The sequence below is a fragment of the Pseudophryne corroboree genome, chromosome 8 (assembly GCF_028390025.1).
Source record: "Pseudophryne corroboree isolate aPseCor3 chromosome 8, aPseCor3.hap2, whole genome shotgun sequence".
Classification (NCBI taxonomy): domain Eukaryota; kingdom Metazoa; phylum Chordata; class Amphibia; order Anura; family Myobatrachidae; genus Pseudophryne; species Pseudophryne corroboree.
The window spans coordinates 422,710,151-422,728,954 of record NC_086451.1 but is presented as its reverse complement, the minus strand read 5'-3'; the positions used below and the strand labels follow the sequence as shown (position 1 = coordinate 422,728,954).

Here is an 18,804-nt window from a genome sequence, read left to right as displayed (position 1 = left end):
CTAATAAAGGCGAGATCCAAGGAGCAGTTGTTGGTAGGAGTAGCACTATCTCAGGAGGTGCTACACCAGCAAGGTTGGATTCTAAATATTCCAAAGTCACAGCTGGTTCCGACGACACGTCTACTGTTCCTGGGAATGATTCTGGACACAGTCCAGAAAAAAGTGTTTCTCCCAGAGGAAAAAGCCATGGAGCTGACGTCTCTAGTCAGAAACCTCCTGAAACCAAAACAGGTGTCGGTGCATCACTGCACGCGAGTCCTGGGAAAGATGGTGGCTTCTTACGAAGCAATTCCTTTCGGCAGGTTCCATGCCAGAATCTTTCAGTGGGACCTGTTGGACCAATGGTTCGGATCGCATCTTCAGATGCATCGGCTAATAACCCTGTCTCCAAGAACCAGGGTGTCTCTACTGTGGTGGCTGCAGAGTGCTGATCTTCTAGAGGGCCGCAGATTCGGCATACAGGACTGGGTCCTGGTGACCACGGATGCCAGCCTTCGAGGCTGGGGGGCAGTCACACAGGGAAGAAACTTCCAAGGACTATGGTCGAGTCAGGAGACTTCCCTACACATAAATATTCTAGAACTGAGGGCCATTTACAATGCCCTAAGTCAAGCAAAATCCCTGCTTCAAAACCAGCCGGTACTGATCCAATCAGACAACATCACGGCAGTCGCCCATGTAAACCGACAGGGCGGCACAAGAAGCAGGACGGCGATGGCAGAAGCCACAAGGATTCTCCGATGGGCGGAAAATCACGTGTTAGCACTGTCAGCAGTGTTCATTCCGGGAGTGGACAACTGGGAAGCAGACTTCCTCAGCAGACACGATCTTCACCCGGGAGAGTGGGGACTTCATCCAGAAGTCTTCACACTGATTGTAAATCGTTGGGAACGGCCACAGGTGGACATGATGGCGTCCCGCCTAAACAAAAAACTAAAGAGATATTGCGCCAGGCCAAGGGACCCTCAGGCGATAGCGGTGGACGCTCTAGTGACACCGTGGGTGTACCAGTCGGTTTATGTGTTCCCTCCTCTGCCTCTCATACCAAAGGTACTGAGAATAATAAGAAAACGAGGAGTAAGGACAATTCTCGTGGTTCCGGATTGGCCAAGAAGAGCGTGGTACCCGGAACTTCAAGAGATGATCTCAGAGGACCCATGGCCTCTGCCGCTCAGACAGGACCTGCTGCAGCAGGGGCCCTGTCTGTTCCAAGACTTGCTGCGTTTGACGGCATGGCGGTTGAACACCGGATCCTAAAGGAGAAAGGCATTCCGGAGGATGTCATTCCTACGCTGATTAAAGCCAGGAAAGATGTAACTGTTAAACATTATCACCGCATATGGCGGAAATATGTTGCTTGGTGTGAGGCCAATAAGGCCCCAACAGAGGAGTTTCAGCTGGGTCGATTTCTGCACTTCCTACAGGCAGGAGTGTCTATAGGCTCCATTAAGGTGCAGATATCTTCTCTGTCGATTTTCTTCCAAAAAGAACTAGCTTCACTACCTGAAGTTCAGACATTTGTAAAAGGAGTGCTGCATATTCAGCCCCCTTTTGTGCCTCCAGTGGCACCCTGGGATCTCAACGTGGTGTTGAATTTCCTAAAATCACATTGGTTTGAACCACTGAAGACCGTGGATCTTAAATATCTCACGTGGAAAGTGGTCATGTTATTGGCCTTGGCTTCGGCCAGGCGTGTTTCAGAATTGGCGGCTTTGTCATGCAAAAGCCCTTATCTGATTTTCCATATGGATAGGGCAGAATTGAGGACTCGTCCCCAGTTTCTCCCTAAGGTGGTATCAGCTTTTCACTTGAACCAACCTATTGTAGTGCCTGCGGCTACTAGTAACGTGGAGGATTCCAAGTTGCTGGACGTAGTCAGGGCCTTGAAAATTTATGTTTCCAGGACGGCTGGAGTCAGGAAGACTGACTCGCTATTTATCCTGTATGCACCCAACAAACTGGGTGCTCCTGCTTCTAAGCAGACTATTGCTCGCTGGATTTGTAGCACAATTCAGCTGGCGCATTCTGCGGTTGGACTGCCGCGTCCTAAATCAGTTAAAGCCCATTCTACAAGGAAGGTGGGCTCATCTTGGGCGGCTGCCCGAGGGGTCTCTGCTTTACAACTTTGCCGAGCTGCTACTTGGTCAGGGGCAAACACGTTTGCAAAATTCTACAAATTTGATACCCTGGCTAAGGAGGACCTTGAGTTCTCTCATTCGGTGCTGCAGAGTCATCCGTACTCTCCCGCCCGTTTGGGAGCTTTGGTATAATCCCCATGGTCCTTTCGGAGTTCCCAGCATCCACTAGGACGTTAGAGAAAATAAGATTTTACTCACCGGTAAATCTATTTCTCGTAGTCCGTAGTGGATGCTGGGCGCCCGTCCCTTGTGCGGATTGTCTGCAATAATTGTACATAGTTATTGTTTAATAACGGGTTATTGTTATGAGCCATCTGTTGAGAGGCTCAGTTTTGTTTCATACTGTTAACTGGATATGGTATCACGTGTTGTACGGTGTGATTGGTGTGGCTGGTATGAGTCTTAGCCAGGATTCAAAATACTTCCTTATTGTGTCAGCTCTTCCGGGCACAGTATCCTAACTGAGGCTTGGAGGAGGGTCATAGTGGGAGGAGCCAGTGCACACCAGGTAGTCTAAAAGCTTTCTTTTAGTTGTGCCCAGACTCCTGCGGAGCCGCTATTCCCCATGGTCCTTTCGGAGTTCCCAGCATCCACTACGGACTACGAGAAATAGATTTACCGGTGAGTAAAATCTTATTTATTTATTTATTTTACACAGATTCTGTATATTATAGCCAGTATAATGTGTGTGGCGAGAAGGGAGAGGGACTCTCGTTTTTTGGGGGGGCACTCATTAGAAATATTTTTTTTTTTTTTATAAAATTTTACTTATTTCAGAAATACACACACAAAAATATACACAAAAAAACATAAATTCACACACGCCACACCCAAAGTTCCGTGTGGAATCCTGTGATAAAGTGTCACGTTTTGCGAAGTATTAAGAAACAATTCAATGATGAAGGATACAGATATCCATGACAAAGAAAGTTGATACCAAAAATATATCCGTATAGATACCACAAATTCAGCCAGTGCAGTACAAGGATTAACGCAGAGATAATGTGATCAATTTCACTATTCAGACGTATGCATATTTGGTGCCAGTATGTCACAATATTAAGTATTCAATAAGGAGAGATTTTTCTTTCAGGGCACTTTGTATGCATATGTGGTTTATATAGTTACACAAAGAAACATAGTTTCACAATCCATGTATCTATCAAACAGCAAGTATGTGTCAAAAAGAGTCAGGAATATAAAATGCTTTATAATCAGAAAAGGCGGTAGGTTATATCTATCACACTTGTTGATTTGAAGTATAGCTGTTGATTGGAATATAGCTATCAAATAGGTCCTATCCTTACAATGACACGTAGTTCATGCTTGAACTATATTCAGGTGTCTGGACGATAGTATATACTTACATCAGTAGTAGGGAAAGTAATGGAAAAACTATTAAAAGAAAGAGTAGTGGAATATCTTAAATCAAACAACTTACAGGATCCAAAACAGCACGGATTTACTGGTGGGAGATCATGCCAAACAAATCTTATTGACTTTTTTGACTCTGTGATGAAAATAATAGATCAAGGGGGAGCTGTAGATGTAGCATATCTAGACTTTAGTAAGGCCTTTGACACTGTCCCACATCGCAGACTGCTAAATAAACTTGAAAGCCTGGGGGTGGATTATAAATCAGTTAAATGGATAAGAACCTGGTTGCAGGATAGGAAACAGACAGTCGTAGTTAATGGAGTGCAATCTTTGGAGGGAAATGTTACCAGTGGAGTACCCCAGGGATCTGTACTTGGTCCAGTTCTCTTTAATATCTTTGTTGGTGACATTGCAGATGGTATTGAAGGGAAGATATGCCTTTTTGCAGATGATACAAAGATATGCAACAGGGTAGACACACCGGGAGGGGTCAAACAAATGATTAATGACTTAGGTAGGCTTGAGAAATGGTCAAGAATGTGGCAACTACAGTTTAATGCTAAAAAATGCAAAATCATGCACTTGGGTCTCAAAAACCCAAAGGCTAAGTATAGTATCAAGGGTACTATAATGGAAACTACTGAGGAGGAAAGAGATTTAGGAGTCATTATTTCAAGTGACTTGAAGGCAGGAAAGCAATGCAACAAAGCAATGAGAAAGGCAAGTCAGATGCTTGGTTGCATAGGGAAAGGAATCAGTAGCAGGAAAAAAGAAGTGATAATGCCACTGTATAGGTCATTGGTACGGCCCCATCTGGAATACTGTGTCCAGTTCTGGAGACCCTATCTCCAGAAGGATATAAATACATTAGAGAGTGTACAAAGAAGGGCAACTAAAATGGTGCATGGCCTACATCACAAAACTTACCCAGAAAGGCTAAAAGATCTTAACATGTATAGTTTGGAGGAGAGAAGGGAAAGGGGGGACATGATAGAAACTTTCAAATATATCAAGGGTCTTAACAAAGTTCAGGAGGGAAACATTCTTCAAAGGAAAAGAAGTATTAGAACTCGAGGGCATACATTGAGACTGGAGGGGGGGAGGTTCAGGGGAAATTTAAGGAAAAATTACTTCACAGAAAGGGTAGTGGATAAGTGGAATAGCCTCCCATCAGAGGTGGTAGAGGCTAAGACTAGGGCAATTTAAACATGCTTGGGATAGGCATATGAATATCCTTACAAAGAATTAAGGTTAAAAAAGGGTTGAGATTGCCTAAAGGATAAAATAAAAAAGGGGCAGACTAGATGGGCAAAGAGGTTTTTATCTGCCGTCAAATTCTATGTTTCTATATATGTGTAACTTTGAGTCCAGATAAGTATGTCTGAATTAACACTCATTGTTTTTGAGGAAAAACAGGTACGCCTGTTAGGGGTACAGGTAAGTACGTAAGGAATGACTCTCCTTGTTTAAAGAAAGATAGGAACACCTATTGTGTGCTGTGGAGGCAGCTGCTGTTCACTGTGTGAGGAGCATTGTACAGTGAATGAGCGTGCTTCACTGCACCGAATGGAGGCATCTCCAAACTGCAGCCCTCCAGCTGTTGAGAAACTACACATCCCAGCATGCCCTGACACAGCTTTAGCATTCCCTGACAGCAAAACTGTGTCAGGGCATGCTGGGATATGTAGTTTCACAACAGCTTGGAGGGCCACAGTTTGGACATGCCTGACCTAAGGGATGGAAAAAGGTAAAGAGTACTTCTGCTTTTGAGGTGACTGCTCCGCACACCCTGATGAATCAGCGCCCGTAGTCCTGTGAACCCTCACATCCAATGAGAGAGCACAGAGATAGTGGTACAGAGTCAATCACAAAAGAATAAGATAAAGTACACCGGTTCCCTTCCAAGTGTAAGCTTCTTCCCTGCATGTGTATAACATTGATGAGTCCCTCTCCCTTCTCCCCATACACATTGAATATTTGACTCTCAGGGGTGCACCTCCACTCAAGGTATTTCTCTAAACATCCTCCTAGGAGGATAACACAGTGAAAAACAATCGTGGAAAATCATATTGCTGGTTATTATAACCAAATCACAATGTTCTTTTGACCGGTGCTCGAATTTTCCCATTCTCCCCTCCCCCCAAAGCCAGCCAGTATAATATGTAAAGGACTGCGCGCCATTAAGGGTGCGGGGCTTCCCGGAGAGCAGGACCAGAGGCTGAAAGGTGCCATTTCCCGCTGCTGCTGACTGCCAGGCTGCATGCTGGAGCTGCTTCTCCACAGAACCCACTGAATCATCAATTGTACCAGTACCAGGGGGTTTTGGAGAGTGGAGGGAGCATATAAACGGCGGTGACAGTGCTGCCGTGTTAAAATAAATGTGTGTGTATGTGTGTGTATATATATATATATATATATATATATATATACACACACACACACACACACACCCCCCCCCCCCCACCCACCCACCCAGTGGAGCACTGTTCATGCTGACGTATTGTGTGCTGGTCCCAAACCTCTCTGCGTCACTCCATTCGGGCTGTCTGGGGTTGTTATGCTGTTTCACCATCTGTGTTGTCACTACACTGTGTGTTTTCACCTAACTCTGTGTGTTTTCTGCCGTAAGAATGTCTGGGAAAAAGACTCTGTCCCCCTCATGTAACACTAAGTTTACACCTTCCCCAGGAGGTTCTGTCCTGGGGATGCGGTCAAGATCACGTCGGACGGAATCCCGGCGGTCGAAATACCAACAGCGGGATCCCGACCAGCACAATCCAGACATATTCTCCCTCTGTGGGTGTCCACGACACCCATAGAGGGAGAATAAATTAGTGTGCCGAGCGTAGCGAGGCACTGTGCCCGCAAAGGGCTGTGTTGCGCTCGCCCCCCTGTCGGGATTGTCAGTCGGAATCCCGATGTCGGTATTCCGACCGCCGGGATCCCGTCCGGCGGTCTTCGTACTGATACCCTGTCCTGTGTGCCTAATGTTATCTCCCTTCACAGGATAAGTAGTATGCAGGAACCTGAGTGGTTAGATTCATTCCAAACCATGATTACTAACATTAATACAGAGTTGGCTACCGCCAGACTGGGAAGGCAGACCCTTAAACAATCTGTAGATGTTTTCTTGGTTAAAGCTGCTGACCACAGTCCTCAGCCCCCTCTGGTGGTCTTTCATAAATGCACACTCGCACAGGTACTCCAGTCTGACTCTGATACTGACATGCCAGAGCTGGATGAGGTAGAGTTAGACATGGAAGATGACAATTCTCTGACCCCTGGGGTTGTGGCCCTGATTTATGCTATTAGAGAAGTCCTCAACATAACGGATAAAGAGTCAGAACCAGAAGAGGAATTGTTTTTTTATCGTAAAACCAAAATCCTCTGCCACCTTCCCCAGATCAAAGGAGCGTGGGTCAATCCTGACAAGAAATTCCAAACTCCTAAACGGTTACTAAATTCCTTTCCTTTTCTTCCTGAGAATAGGAAAGTATGGGAAAATCCACCGTCTGTGGATACTTCAGTGTCCAGGCTGTCACGTAAAATTGTACTGCCTGTACCTGGGGTTCTCTCTCAAGGACCCAGCTGACCGCAAAATTGAGACTACTGTCAAATCTATTAATACTGCTGTGGGCGTAGCTCAAAGGCCCACTATAGCTTGTGGCTGGATTTCCAGCGCCATGGTAAAATGGCCTGATAATATAATAAGGGGTTTTGACTCCCTGCCTCAGGAAGAGATCTTTACGCTACTGCATCATATCCAGGGTGCTGCAAACTTTGAGGCTATTAAAGAATTATGTCTCCTAAATGGTCGTACCACAGCTATGGTGGTCTTGGCTCGCAGTGCTCTGTGGCTGCGAAACTGGTCAGCGGATGCTGATTCCAAGGAAGATGTGAAGAATCTTCCTTTTACAGGAGATGTCTTGTTTGGGGAAGAACTAAACAAGTGGGTCTCTCAGGCGACGGCGGGTAAGTCTACATATCTGCTGTCGGCTGCACCTCCTGCTAGACGTCCCTACCCTGGGCACTCTGCAGTCCTTTCATGTGGTCAGATTCAGAGGCACCTCAAATGCTGCTAGAGGAACTCGTGGTAAGTCCCGTAAACCAGCAGCTGTTGGATCTCTGGACCAGGCCTCCGGATCCTCATCCACTAAGCCCTCCACGTGACGGTTGATCTCAGCAGCAGGGTGAATTTCAGGTAGGTGCTCGCTTTCAACACTTTGCCCATGTGTGGGTACAGTCCTGCCAGGATCCTTGGGTGAGGGACCTCATATCCCAGGGGTACCGGTTGGAATTTCAAGCACTACCTCCTCCCAGATACTTCAAGTCAGGCTTACCAGCTTCACTTTTAGCAAGGGTTACCTTGCAAGATGCCCTTAAAAACTACTGCAAACGAGGATTGTTGTCCCAGTTTCTCCTCCGTTGCCCAACAGGGGTTTTTACTACAGTCTTTTTGTTGTACCGAAACTGGACGGTTCGGTACAGCCCATCTTGAACCTAAAATCCTTGAACCCGTATTTACGTGTGTTCAAATTCAAGATGGAGTCTCTGATAGCGATGGTCTCTAGTCTGGAGGAGGTGGAGTTCCTAGTGTCCCTGGATGTCAAGGATGCTTACCTACATATCCCCATATGGCCTCCTCATCAGGCTTACCTCCGGTTCGCTATACTGGACCACCACTTCCAGTTTCAGGCCTTACAAAAGTAATGGCGGAGATGATGCTGCAATTGCGCAGGATGGGAGTCAACATAGTCCCCTATTTGGACGATCTCCTGATAAAGATGGTGTCCAGGGAACGTCTGCTACACAGCATTGACTTGACTAGCCTGCTTACAGACCATGGGTGGATCCTAAATCTCCAGAATTCTCACCTGGAACCGTCACAAAGAATTCAGTTCCTGGGAATGATACTGGACACGGTGTCTCAGAAGGTATTCCTTCCAATAGACAAGGCCTTGACTATCCAGGCTATGGTCCGCTCAGTGCTCAGACCCCGTAAGATCTCAGTTCATCTTTGCATTCGCTTACTGGGCAAGATGGGTGCCTCCTACGAGGCAATCCAGTACGGCAGATTTCATGCATGTCCGTTCCAGCTGGATCTGCTGGACAAGTGGCCAGGGTCTTACCTGCACATGCACCAGAGTATAGCTCTGTCGCCAAAAGCACGGATCTCCCTGTTATGGTAGCTACAAGTCTCTCACCTTGTGGAGGGTCAGAGTTTCAGTACCCAGTATTGGACTCTACTGACAACTGATGCCAGCCTCTGGGGTTGGGGTGCTGTGACCCTGGGGGCCCAGTTCCAGGGGAAGTGGTCAAGTCAGGAATCTGCACTCCTAATAAATGTCCTGAAACTCAAGGCAATTTACAATGCTTTTCTGCAAGCCTCCTATCTCCTTCGGAATCAAGCCACCCAGGTGCAGTCGGACAACGCCATGGCGGTGGCGTACATAAACCAACAGGGAGGAACAAGAAGCAGGGCTGCAAAGCGAGAGGTGTCAAGGATACTCCTCTGAGTGGAAACAAACGCAAGGGCCATCTCGGCCATATTAATTCCAGGCGTGGACAATTGGGAAGCGGACTTCCTCAGCAGGCACGACCTCCATCCGGGGAAATGGGGCCTTCACCCTCAGGTGTTTCAACAGCTGGTTCACCGATGGGGCTGTCCGCAGATGGTCCTGATGGCTTCTCGTCTCAACAAGAAGCTCCGTGGTATGTTCCATAACGAGGGATCCGCAGGCTGCAGCAGTGGACGCTCTGACCTGTTTCCTCCAATCCCTCTCATTCCTAGAGTTCTAAAAAGACTGAAAAGGGAAAGCGTTCATGCAGTTCTCATTGCCCCGGATTGGCCTCGAAGGGCCTGGTATGCAGACCTCCTGACCATGTCTCTGGGGGAACCCTGGCCTCTGCCGCTTCTCACGGACGTTCTTCAACAAGGACCGTTAGTCTATCCAGACTTACTGCGGCTACATTTGATGGCTTGGAAGTTGAGAAGGAGATTTTAGCTAGAAAAGGTCTTCCATCCGAGGTTATTTCCACTATGGTCCGTACCCGTAAGGTGGTCACGTCAAAACATTACCACCGTATCTGGAAGAAATATGTTTCGTGGTGTGAGGGTAGAAGATATTCTCCTGCGTAGTTTCGACTGGGCAGTTTCTGCTCTTCCTGTAAGCAGACGTGGATAAGGGCCTATGGTTGGGCTCCATCAAAGTTCAGATTTCGTCTTTTTCCATCTCCTTCCAGAAACAACTAGCGGTGCGGTACTGCCGGAAGTACAGACATTCCTGAAAGGTGTTCTTCACATTCAGCCACCTTTTGTCCCTCCCACTGCTCCGTGGGATCTCAATGTGGTTTTGACCTTTCTCCAGTCGGACTAGTTTGAACCCTTGCAAAGGGTGGACTTGAAATTTCTAACTTAGAAGACCGCCATGTTGCTGGCTTTGACTTCTGCAAGACGTGTGTCAGAATTGGGAGCCTTATCCTGTAAGAGTCCGTATTTGATATTTCACGTGGCTAGGGCGGAACTCGGACTCGCCCGCAGTTTTTGCCGAAAGTGGTGTCGGCCTTTCACGTAAGTCAAATACAAGAAATGTGTGTTCTAACGATGCGCAAAACCGCAACATTAGGATTTCGGTGATAAGTGTCGCCCACACTTAAATACATAGAAATGAAAATATATCACTGACTCCTTTTGCGCAGGTTTCTCAGAATGGAGTTGTTCAACATCCGTAGTATCAATTAACCTCAAAAAGATATGACATAAAATAACATAGTGTATAACTGTATAATCGGTCTGTAACTTTTCAAGGTTCACTCTTCTAACTAAAATTCGTACCAGATAGGTTGGTCTACAAAGATAAGCAGACAATAAAGCAATGTATCTCCTCAGGGTATAACTGGAACTGTGACGTTCTCTCCCTGTTGTTTCACCAATAACCTCCGATAAAATAGGAAATGGCTCCAAATAGTGTAAAAAAGTTTTAATAAAAATTTAACACATACAAGACAGGGTAAATTGGACTCTCACCGGCTCAATCAGTCTACTAAAGCTAACTTTAGACTCGCCCGCAGTTTTTGACGAAAGTGGTGTCGGCCTTTCACGTAAGTCAGCCAACAGTGGTTCCAGTGTTGGCTGACACATCAGTTGCTCCAAAGTCCCTGGATGTTGTGAGGGCTATGAAAATTTACGTCAAGAGGACGGCTCATCACAGGAAAGCTGACTCTCTCTTTTTGTCCTTTATGACGCTACCAAAATTGGTCGTCCTGCTTCTAAGCAGTCAATTGCTCGTTTGCTCAGGTTGACCATTCAGAGTTCTATCCAGGCCTACTCCACAAGGTCGGTGGGTCTTTCCTGGGCTGCTGCCTGGGGCGCCTCGGCCTTACAGTTGTGCCGTACAGCTGCTTGGTCTGGTTCAAACGCGTTTGTAAAGTTCTATAGGTTCGACACCTTGGCCAGAGATGACCTTCAGTTTGGTCAGGTGGTTTTGCAGGGGTCTCAGCACTCTCCCACCCGTTCTGGGAGCTTTGGGATTTCCCCATGGTACTAATGTAATCCCAGTATCCACTAGGACGTTAGAGAAAATAGGAGTTTAATACCTACCGGTAATTCCTTTTCTCGTAGTCCGTAGTGGATACTGGGCGCCCGCCTCAGTGCTTCGTGTTCCTGGTTGTAAGTGTTCTTGGTTGGGTCTGCTGTTGCTGTCCCTGTTCCATGTTTGGGTAGCGTTGCTATCCTTGTTATAGTTAGCGTGGCTATACTCTGTTCTGGTTAGCGCTGCTATCTTTTTTTTATTACTGTTGTGTGTTTATTCGTTACCTAACAGCTTTCCTTGTATTTCCTTCTCTCATGGTATGTCCGTCTCCTCGGGCACAGTTTTCCTAGACTGAGTCTGGTGGAGGGGCATAGAGGGGAGGAGCCAGCAAACACTAATGATTTCTTGGCTCCAATGGACCCGATCTATACCCATGGTACTAATGTCATCCCAGTATCTACTACGGACTACAAGAAAAGGAATTACCGGTAGGTATTAAATTCTTATTTTTGTTATTTCTGCCGTCCTTAATCTTTCGCTTGTTTTATTCTTTCCTCCAATACAGTTAAAGGTCCTGCCCAGGGACTTGCAGCTGTGCTCGGAGACTGCCTCGGGGGTAGATGTTGGAGGACAGCATGAATGGGGTGAGCTGGTACAGTTGGACCCACAGACTGTGGGTGTGATTGTACGCCTGGAGAGGGAGACCTTTCAGGTAAGTGTTACCCTGCTAGAGGTTGCTCCATGTGATTGGTGGGCAAAATGCTTGGTGACCTGTGAGATGATTGCAACAAATACAGTAATAAATCTAAATGCAAAATACCACTCTATTGTTAGAGGCACTGCTATATTTGTTCCCCACAACTTGCATTTAGTGTCTTCTTTCTCTCCTATCACCTTTTATCCACCTCCTGCTGTTTCCCATTGTCTTTTATTTATTTATTTCTCTTACGTCCTAGAGGATGCTGGGGACTCCAAAATGACCATGGGGTATAGACGGGATCCGCAGGAGCTTGGGCACACTAAAAGACTTAAGACTGGGTGTGAACTGGCTCCTCCCTCTATGCCCTTCCTCCAGACCTCAGTTAGACTTTGTGCCCAGGAGTGACTGGACACACACTAGGGGAGCTCTACTGAGTTTCTCTAGAATAGACTTTTGTTAGGTTTTTTATTTTCAGGGAGCCCTGCTGGCTACAGGCTCCCTGCAGCGTGGGAGTGAGGGGAGAGAAGCAGGACCTACTTCTGTGAGTTTCAAGGCTCTGCTTCTCGGCTACTGGACACCGTTAGCTCCAGAGGGTTCGATCACTTGGTGCGCCTAGCTGCTTGTTCCCGGAGCCACGCCGTCAATCCCCTCACAGAAGTCAGAAGTCGGGTGAGTATGAGAAGAACAGAAGACTTCAGGACGGCAGAAGACTTCAGTAACGGAAGGTACAGCACAGCGGTGAAGCTGTGCTCCATGCTCCCACACACATCACCAACGGTATTCACTGGGTGCAGGGCGCTGGGGGGGGGCACCCTGGGCAGCATGTTACTGGGGTTTCTTTTAGGGCGGCAGAATGATTGTGGGTGCCTCGGCACCGTGTACAGACCCCCGCCGGCATCTTTTACAATTTTGAAATTGGCGGGCCGAAGCGCGCCGGGAAGGAGGCGGAGCTTCGACCCGCAGCTCACGGGCGCCATTTTCCCTGCTGCACGCGGCTGAGGGATAGACGCTGGTCGGACCTCCACGCTTTCCAAGTAACGGGGGGCTTGTTCTGAGGGGGGCCGCAGTGTTGGTGCTTAATAGTGGTGTAGGCAGCGCTGGGTACATATATCGTTTTTTGCGATATATGGGCGCTGGGGTGTGAGCTGGCATACTCCCTCTGTGTCCTCTATCTGGGCTTTTTTGGTAGGCCTGTCACCTAGCAGGGACCTTCTGTGTGTTGTGGTGTGTCGGTACTGCGTGTCGGCATGTCTGAGGCGGAAGCTTATTCACCGGAGGAGGTTATTGGGGGAGTGGATGCGGGGCTAGAATTGGGACTGTCGACGCAGCCGACACCTGATTTGCTAGCATTGCTCAGTACATTAAACTCGAATGTAACTTCCTTATCAAAGAGGTTCGATAAGTCTGAGGCGCAGACTCAGGTGTGGAAAAAGTCTATGGAAGAGGCTTTGTCTCAGGTTCAAACCCCATCTGGGTCGCAAAAGCGGCCATTTAATCAGTTGGTAGATACTGATACCGACACGGACTCTGATTCCGACGTCGATTTCACTGAGGCAGCATTATATCCCCGTTTGGTTAAGAGTATTCAGTACATGATTGTGGCTATAAAAGATGTTTTACACATTTCTGATGAACCTGCGGTTCAGGAAACAAGCATTTGCTTGTTCAAGGAAAAGAAACCTGAGGTGAAATTTCCCCCCTCTCATGAAATGAATACTCTTTGTGAAAAGGCTTGGGAGTCGCCGGATAAGAAATGGCAGATTCTCAAGAGAATTTACATGGCGTATCCTTTCCCCTCTGATGACAGGGAAAAATGGGAGGCATCTCCGACTGTTGACAAAGCTTTATCTCGTTTGTCTAAGAAAGTGGCACTTCCGTCTCCCGACACGGCAGCTCTCAGGGATCCGGCGGATCGCAAGCTGGAGACGTCTCTGAAGTCCATTTTCGCTAATTCGGGTGCTTTACTCAGACCCGCTGTGGCGTCGTTATGGGTGAGTAGTGCTATTGCTAAATGGGCTGAGAATTTAGCTAATGACATGGATACTCTTGATAAAGATAATGTCCTTCTAACTCTTGGTTATATTAAGGACGCTGCAGATTTCATAAAAGATGCGGCGAGGGACGTCTGTCTCTTGGGTTCAAGAACCAGTGCCATGTCGATATCAGCCAGAAGTGCCCTGTGGATCCATCAATGGAACGCTGATGCCGACTCCAAGAGGGCTATGGAAGCGCTACCCTTCAAAGGTACTGTCTTGTTTGGGGAAGGCTTGGCTGACCTGGTCTTGACCGCGACTGAGGGTAAGTCCTCTTTTCTTCCTTATGTTTCCACACAACAGAAGAAGGCACCACATCCGCAAATGCAGTCCTTTCGTCACAATAAATTCAGGCGTGGTAAAGGTTCGTCCTTCCTCGCTTCAAAAGGGAAGGAAACCTTCTGCAGGTTCGGGCGCCCAGGACCAAAAGTCCTCCCCTGCTGCTACCAAGTCCACCGCATGACGCTGGGGCTTCCCTGGGGGAGTCCGAACCGGTGGGGGGCGTCAGTCGACATAAAGGATGCCTACTTACATGTCCCGATATATCCTCCGCATCAGGCTTTCCTCAGGTTTGCGATACAGGATGCTCATTACCAATTTCAGACGTTGCCGTTTGGGCTTTCCACGGCTCCGAGGATTTTCACCAAGGTCATGGCGGAAATGATGGATCTTCTTCGCAGACAGAGGGTTTCAATTATCCCGTACTTGGACGATCTCCTGATAAAGGCGAGGTCCAAGGAACGATTGCTGAGAAGTGTGGAGTTGTCTCTATCGGTTCTGCGACAACACGGATGGGTTCTCAATTTGCCGAAATCCCAGTTGACTCCGACCACTCGGCTTACGTTTCTGGGCATGGTTCTGGACACGGAGTTACAGAGGGTATTCCTTCCAGAAGAAAAGGCTCTGGAATTGCAGACGATGGTCAGAGAACTTCTGAAGCCGTCGAGTGTGTCGATACATCATTGTACTCGGGTTCTGGGGAAGATGGTTGCGGCGTACGAAGCCATTCCATACGGCAGATTTCACGCCCGCGTGTTTCAGTGGGACTTGCTGAGCAAATGGTCCGGGTCTCATCTACACATTCACCGGAAAATAAGTTTATCTCCCAGAGCCAGAATTTCTCTCCTGTGGTGTCTACAAGCTTATCACCTCCTGGGAGGACGCCGATTCGGTATCCAGGAGTGGGTACTTCTGACAACAGAAGCAAGTCTCCGGGGCTGGGGTGCAGTCACCCAAGGAAGAAATTTCCAGGGAAAATGGTCGATCCAGGAAGCTTGTCTCCACATAAATGTTCTAGAGTTAAGAGCCATTTACAACGGCCTGCTCCAAACAGGAAGTCTTCTTCAGGGTCGACCGGTCCTGGTACAGTCAGACAACATCACAGCGGTGGCCCATATAAACCGGCAAGGCGGAACAAGGAGCAGAGCGGCAATGGCGGAAGCCACAAAGATACTTCGCTGGGCAGAACAACACGTCGGCGCACTGTCAGCAGTTTTCCTACCGGGGGTGGACAACTGGGAAGCGGATTTTCTCAGCAGACACGACCTCCATCCGGGAGAGTGGGCTCTGCACCAAGAGGTTTTTGCAGAGGTGACAAGACGCTGGGGAATTCCGTTAATAGACATGATGGCGTCTCTGCTCAACAAGAAGCTCCCGAGGTATTGTTCCAGAGCAAGGGACCCACAAGCCACGGCGGTGGACGCCCTGGTGTCTCTGTGGGTTTTCCAGTCGGTGTATGTGTTCCCTCCTCTTCCTCTCATTCCAAAGGTGCTGGGGATCATTCGTCGAGCAAAGGTTCAGGCGATTCTCGTCGTTCCAGACTGGCCAAGAAGGGCCTGGTATCCGGATCTTCAGGACTTACTGGTGGAAGATCCTTGGCCGCTTCCTCTAAGGGAGGATCTGTTGTTACAGGGTCCATGCGTATTTCCAGACTTACCGCGGCTGCGTTTGACGGCATGGAGGTTGAGCGCCAGATCTTAGCTCCTAAGGGTATTCCCAGGGAGGTCATTCCAACTCTCATTAATGCTAGGAAAGAGGTTACGGCGAAACACTATCACCGTATCTGGAGAAAATATGTTTCCTGGTGTGAGGTTAAAAAGACTCCTGCGGAGGATTTTCACTTGGGTCGTTTTCTCCACTTTTTACAGGCGGGTGTAGATGCTGGCCTGAAATTGGGTTCCATCAAAGTGCAAATTTCGGCTTTGTCTATTTTCTTTCAAAAAGAGTTAGCTGCCCTCCCAGAGGTTCAGACTTTTGTGAAGGGTGTAATGCATATCAATCCACCGTTTGTACCGCCTGTAGCGCCATGGGACCTTGATGTCGTTTTGCGGTTCCTCATGTCTTCCTGGTTTGAACCTTTGCGGAAGGTTGAGTTAAAGTTTCTCACTTGGAAGGTGGTTATGCTTTTGGCGCTGGCATCTGCCAGGCGAGTATCGGAATTGGCAGCTTTATCTCATAAGAGTTCGTACTTGATTTTTCATTCGGATAGGGCGGAATTGAGGACTCGTCAACAATTTCTGCCAAAGGTGGTTTCGTCGGTTCACATTAACCAACCTATTGTTGTTCCGGTGGCTACGGAAGAAGTGGCGATTCCAAAATCTCTGGATGTTGTAAGAGCGTTAAAAGTTTACGTTTCTAGGACAGCTGTTACTAGGAAAACTGAAGCGTTGTTTGTTTTGTATGCTGCCAACAAGGTTGGTCATCCCGCGTCAAAACAGACTATTGCACGCTGGATTTGTAGTACGATCCAGCCAGCTCATTCTTCGGTGGGGTTGCCGGTGCCGAAGTCGGTTAAAGCCCATTCTACCAGGAAGGTGGGCTCCTCTTGGGCGGCTGCCCGAGGTGTTTCGGCACTACAGCTTTGCCGAGCGGCTACTTGGTCGGGTTCGAACACTTTTGCTAAATTCTATAAGATCGATACCCTGGCCGATGAGGACCTGGCGTTTGCTCAGTCGGTGCTGCAGAGTCGTCCGCACTCTCCCGCCCATTCTGGAGCTTTGGTATAATCCCCATGGTACTTTTGGAGTCCCCAGCATCATCTAGGACATAAGAGAAAATAGGATTTTGGTACTCACCGTTAAATCCTTTTCTCCTAGTCCGTAGAGGATGCTGGGCGCCCGTCCCAGTGCGGATTATATTTTGCATTATATATATTTTCTTACTGGTTAAGTTAGTTATACACGACTTGTGTATTGGGTTGCTGCAGCTGGTTGCTGGAGTTTAATGCATTCTGTTATCTAGTTCGGTGTTATTCTGGTTGTACGGTATGTTTATGGTGTGGGCTGGTACTTTGGTAGCCCTTAGTTGAGACAAAAATCTTTCCTTGTAATGTCCGTCTCTCCTGGGCACAGTTCCTATAACTGAGGTCTGGAGGAGGGGCATAGAGGGAGGAGCCAGTTCACACCCAGTCTTAAGTCTTTTAGTGTGCCCAAGCTCCTGCGGATCCCGTCTATACCCCATGGTCCTTTTGGAGTCCCCAGCATCCTCTACGGACTAGGAGAAAAGGATTTAACGGTGAGTACCAAAATCCTATTTCTCTATCGTCCTAGTGGATGCTGGGGTTCCTGAAAGGACCATGGGGAATAGCGGCTCCGCAGGAGACAGGGCACAAAAAGTAAAGCTTTAGGATCAGGTGGTGTGCACTGGCTCCTCCCCCTATGACCCTCCTCCAAGCCTCAGTTAGATTTTTGTGCCCGGCCGAGAAGGGTGCAATCTAGGTGGCTCTCCTAAAGAGCTGCTTAGAAAAGTTTAGCTTAGGTTTTTTATTTTACAGTGAGTCCTGCTGGCAACAGGATCACTGCAACGAGGGACTTAGGGGAGAAGAAGTGAACTCACCTGCGTGCAGGATGGATTGGCTTCTTGGCTACTGGACATTAGCTCCAGAGGGACGATCACAGGTACAGCCTGGATGGTCACCGGAGCCTCGCCGCCGGCCCCCTTGCAGATGCTGAAACGAGAAGAGGTCCAGAATCGGCGGCAGAAGACTCCTCAGTCTTCTTAAGGTAGCGCACAGCACTGCAGCTGTGCGCCATTTTCCTCTCAGCACACTTCACACGGCAGTCACTGAGGGTGCAGGGCGCTGGGAGGGGGGCGCCCTGGGAGGCAAATGAAAACCTTTTTTGGCTAAAAATACCTCACATATAGCCTCCGGGGGCTATATGGAGATATTTAACCCCTGCCAGAATCCGTTGAGAGCGGGAGACGAGGCCGCCGAAAAAGGGGCGGGCCTATCTCCTCAGCACACAGCGCCATTTTCCCTCACAGAAAGGCTGGAGGGAAGGCTCCCAGGCTCTCCCCTGCACTGCACTACAGAAACAGGGTTAAAACAGAGAGGGGGGGCACTAATTTGGCGTTAGAAATATATAAAAAAGATGCTATAAGGGAAAACACTTATATAAGGTTGTCCCTATATAATTATAGCGTTTTTGGTGTGTGCTGGCAAACTCTCCCTCTGTCTCTCCAAAGGGCTAGTAGGTCCTGTCCTCTATCAGAGCATTCCCTGTGTGTGTGCTGTGTGTCGGTACGTGTGTGTCGACATGTATGAGGACGATGTTGGTGAGGAGGCGGAGCAATTGCCTGTAATGGTGATGTCACTCTCTAGGGAGTCGACACCGGAATGGATGGCTTATTTAGGGAATTACGTGATAATGTCAACACGCGCCAAGGTCGGTTGACGACATGAGACGGCCGACAAACAATTAGTACCGGTCCAGACGTCTCAAAAACACCGTCAGGGGTTTTAAAACGCCCGTTTACTTTAGTCGGTCGACACAGACACAGACAGGGACACTGAATCCAGTGTCGACGGTGAATAAACAAACGTATTCCTTATTAGGGCCACACGTTAAGGGCAATGAAGGAGGTGTTACATATTTCTGATACTACAAGTACCACAAAAGAGGGTATTATGTGGGATGTGAAAAAACTACCGTAGTTTTTCCTGAATCGGATAAATTAAATGAAGTGTGTGATGATGCGTGGGTTCCCCCCGATAGAAAATATGGGCGGTATACCCTTTCCCGCCA

General features: G+C 48.1%; 1 protein-coding gene across 1 annotated transcript in view; it reads left to right on the top strand.

The window, feature by feature from the left end:
* Window positions 1-18,804, top strand: part of SUPT5H (SPT5 homolog, DSIF elongation factor subunit) — a 109,537-nt gene that overhangs the window by 74,888 nt on the left and 15,845 nt on the right. Inside the window, exon 18 of the mRNA XM_063937966.1 lies at window positions 11,613-11,759. Within this exon, the coding sequence (XP_063794036.1) occupies window positions 11,613-11,759 (147 nt within the window). The remainder of the gene's footprint in view (window positions 1-11,612; window positions 11,760-18,804) is intronic.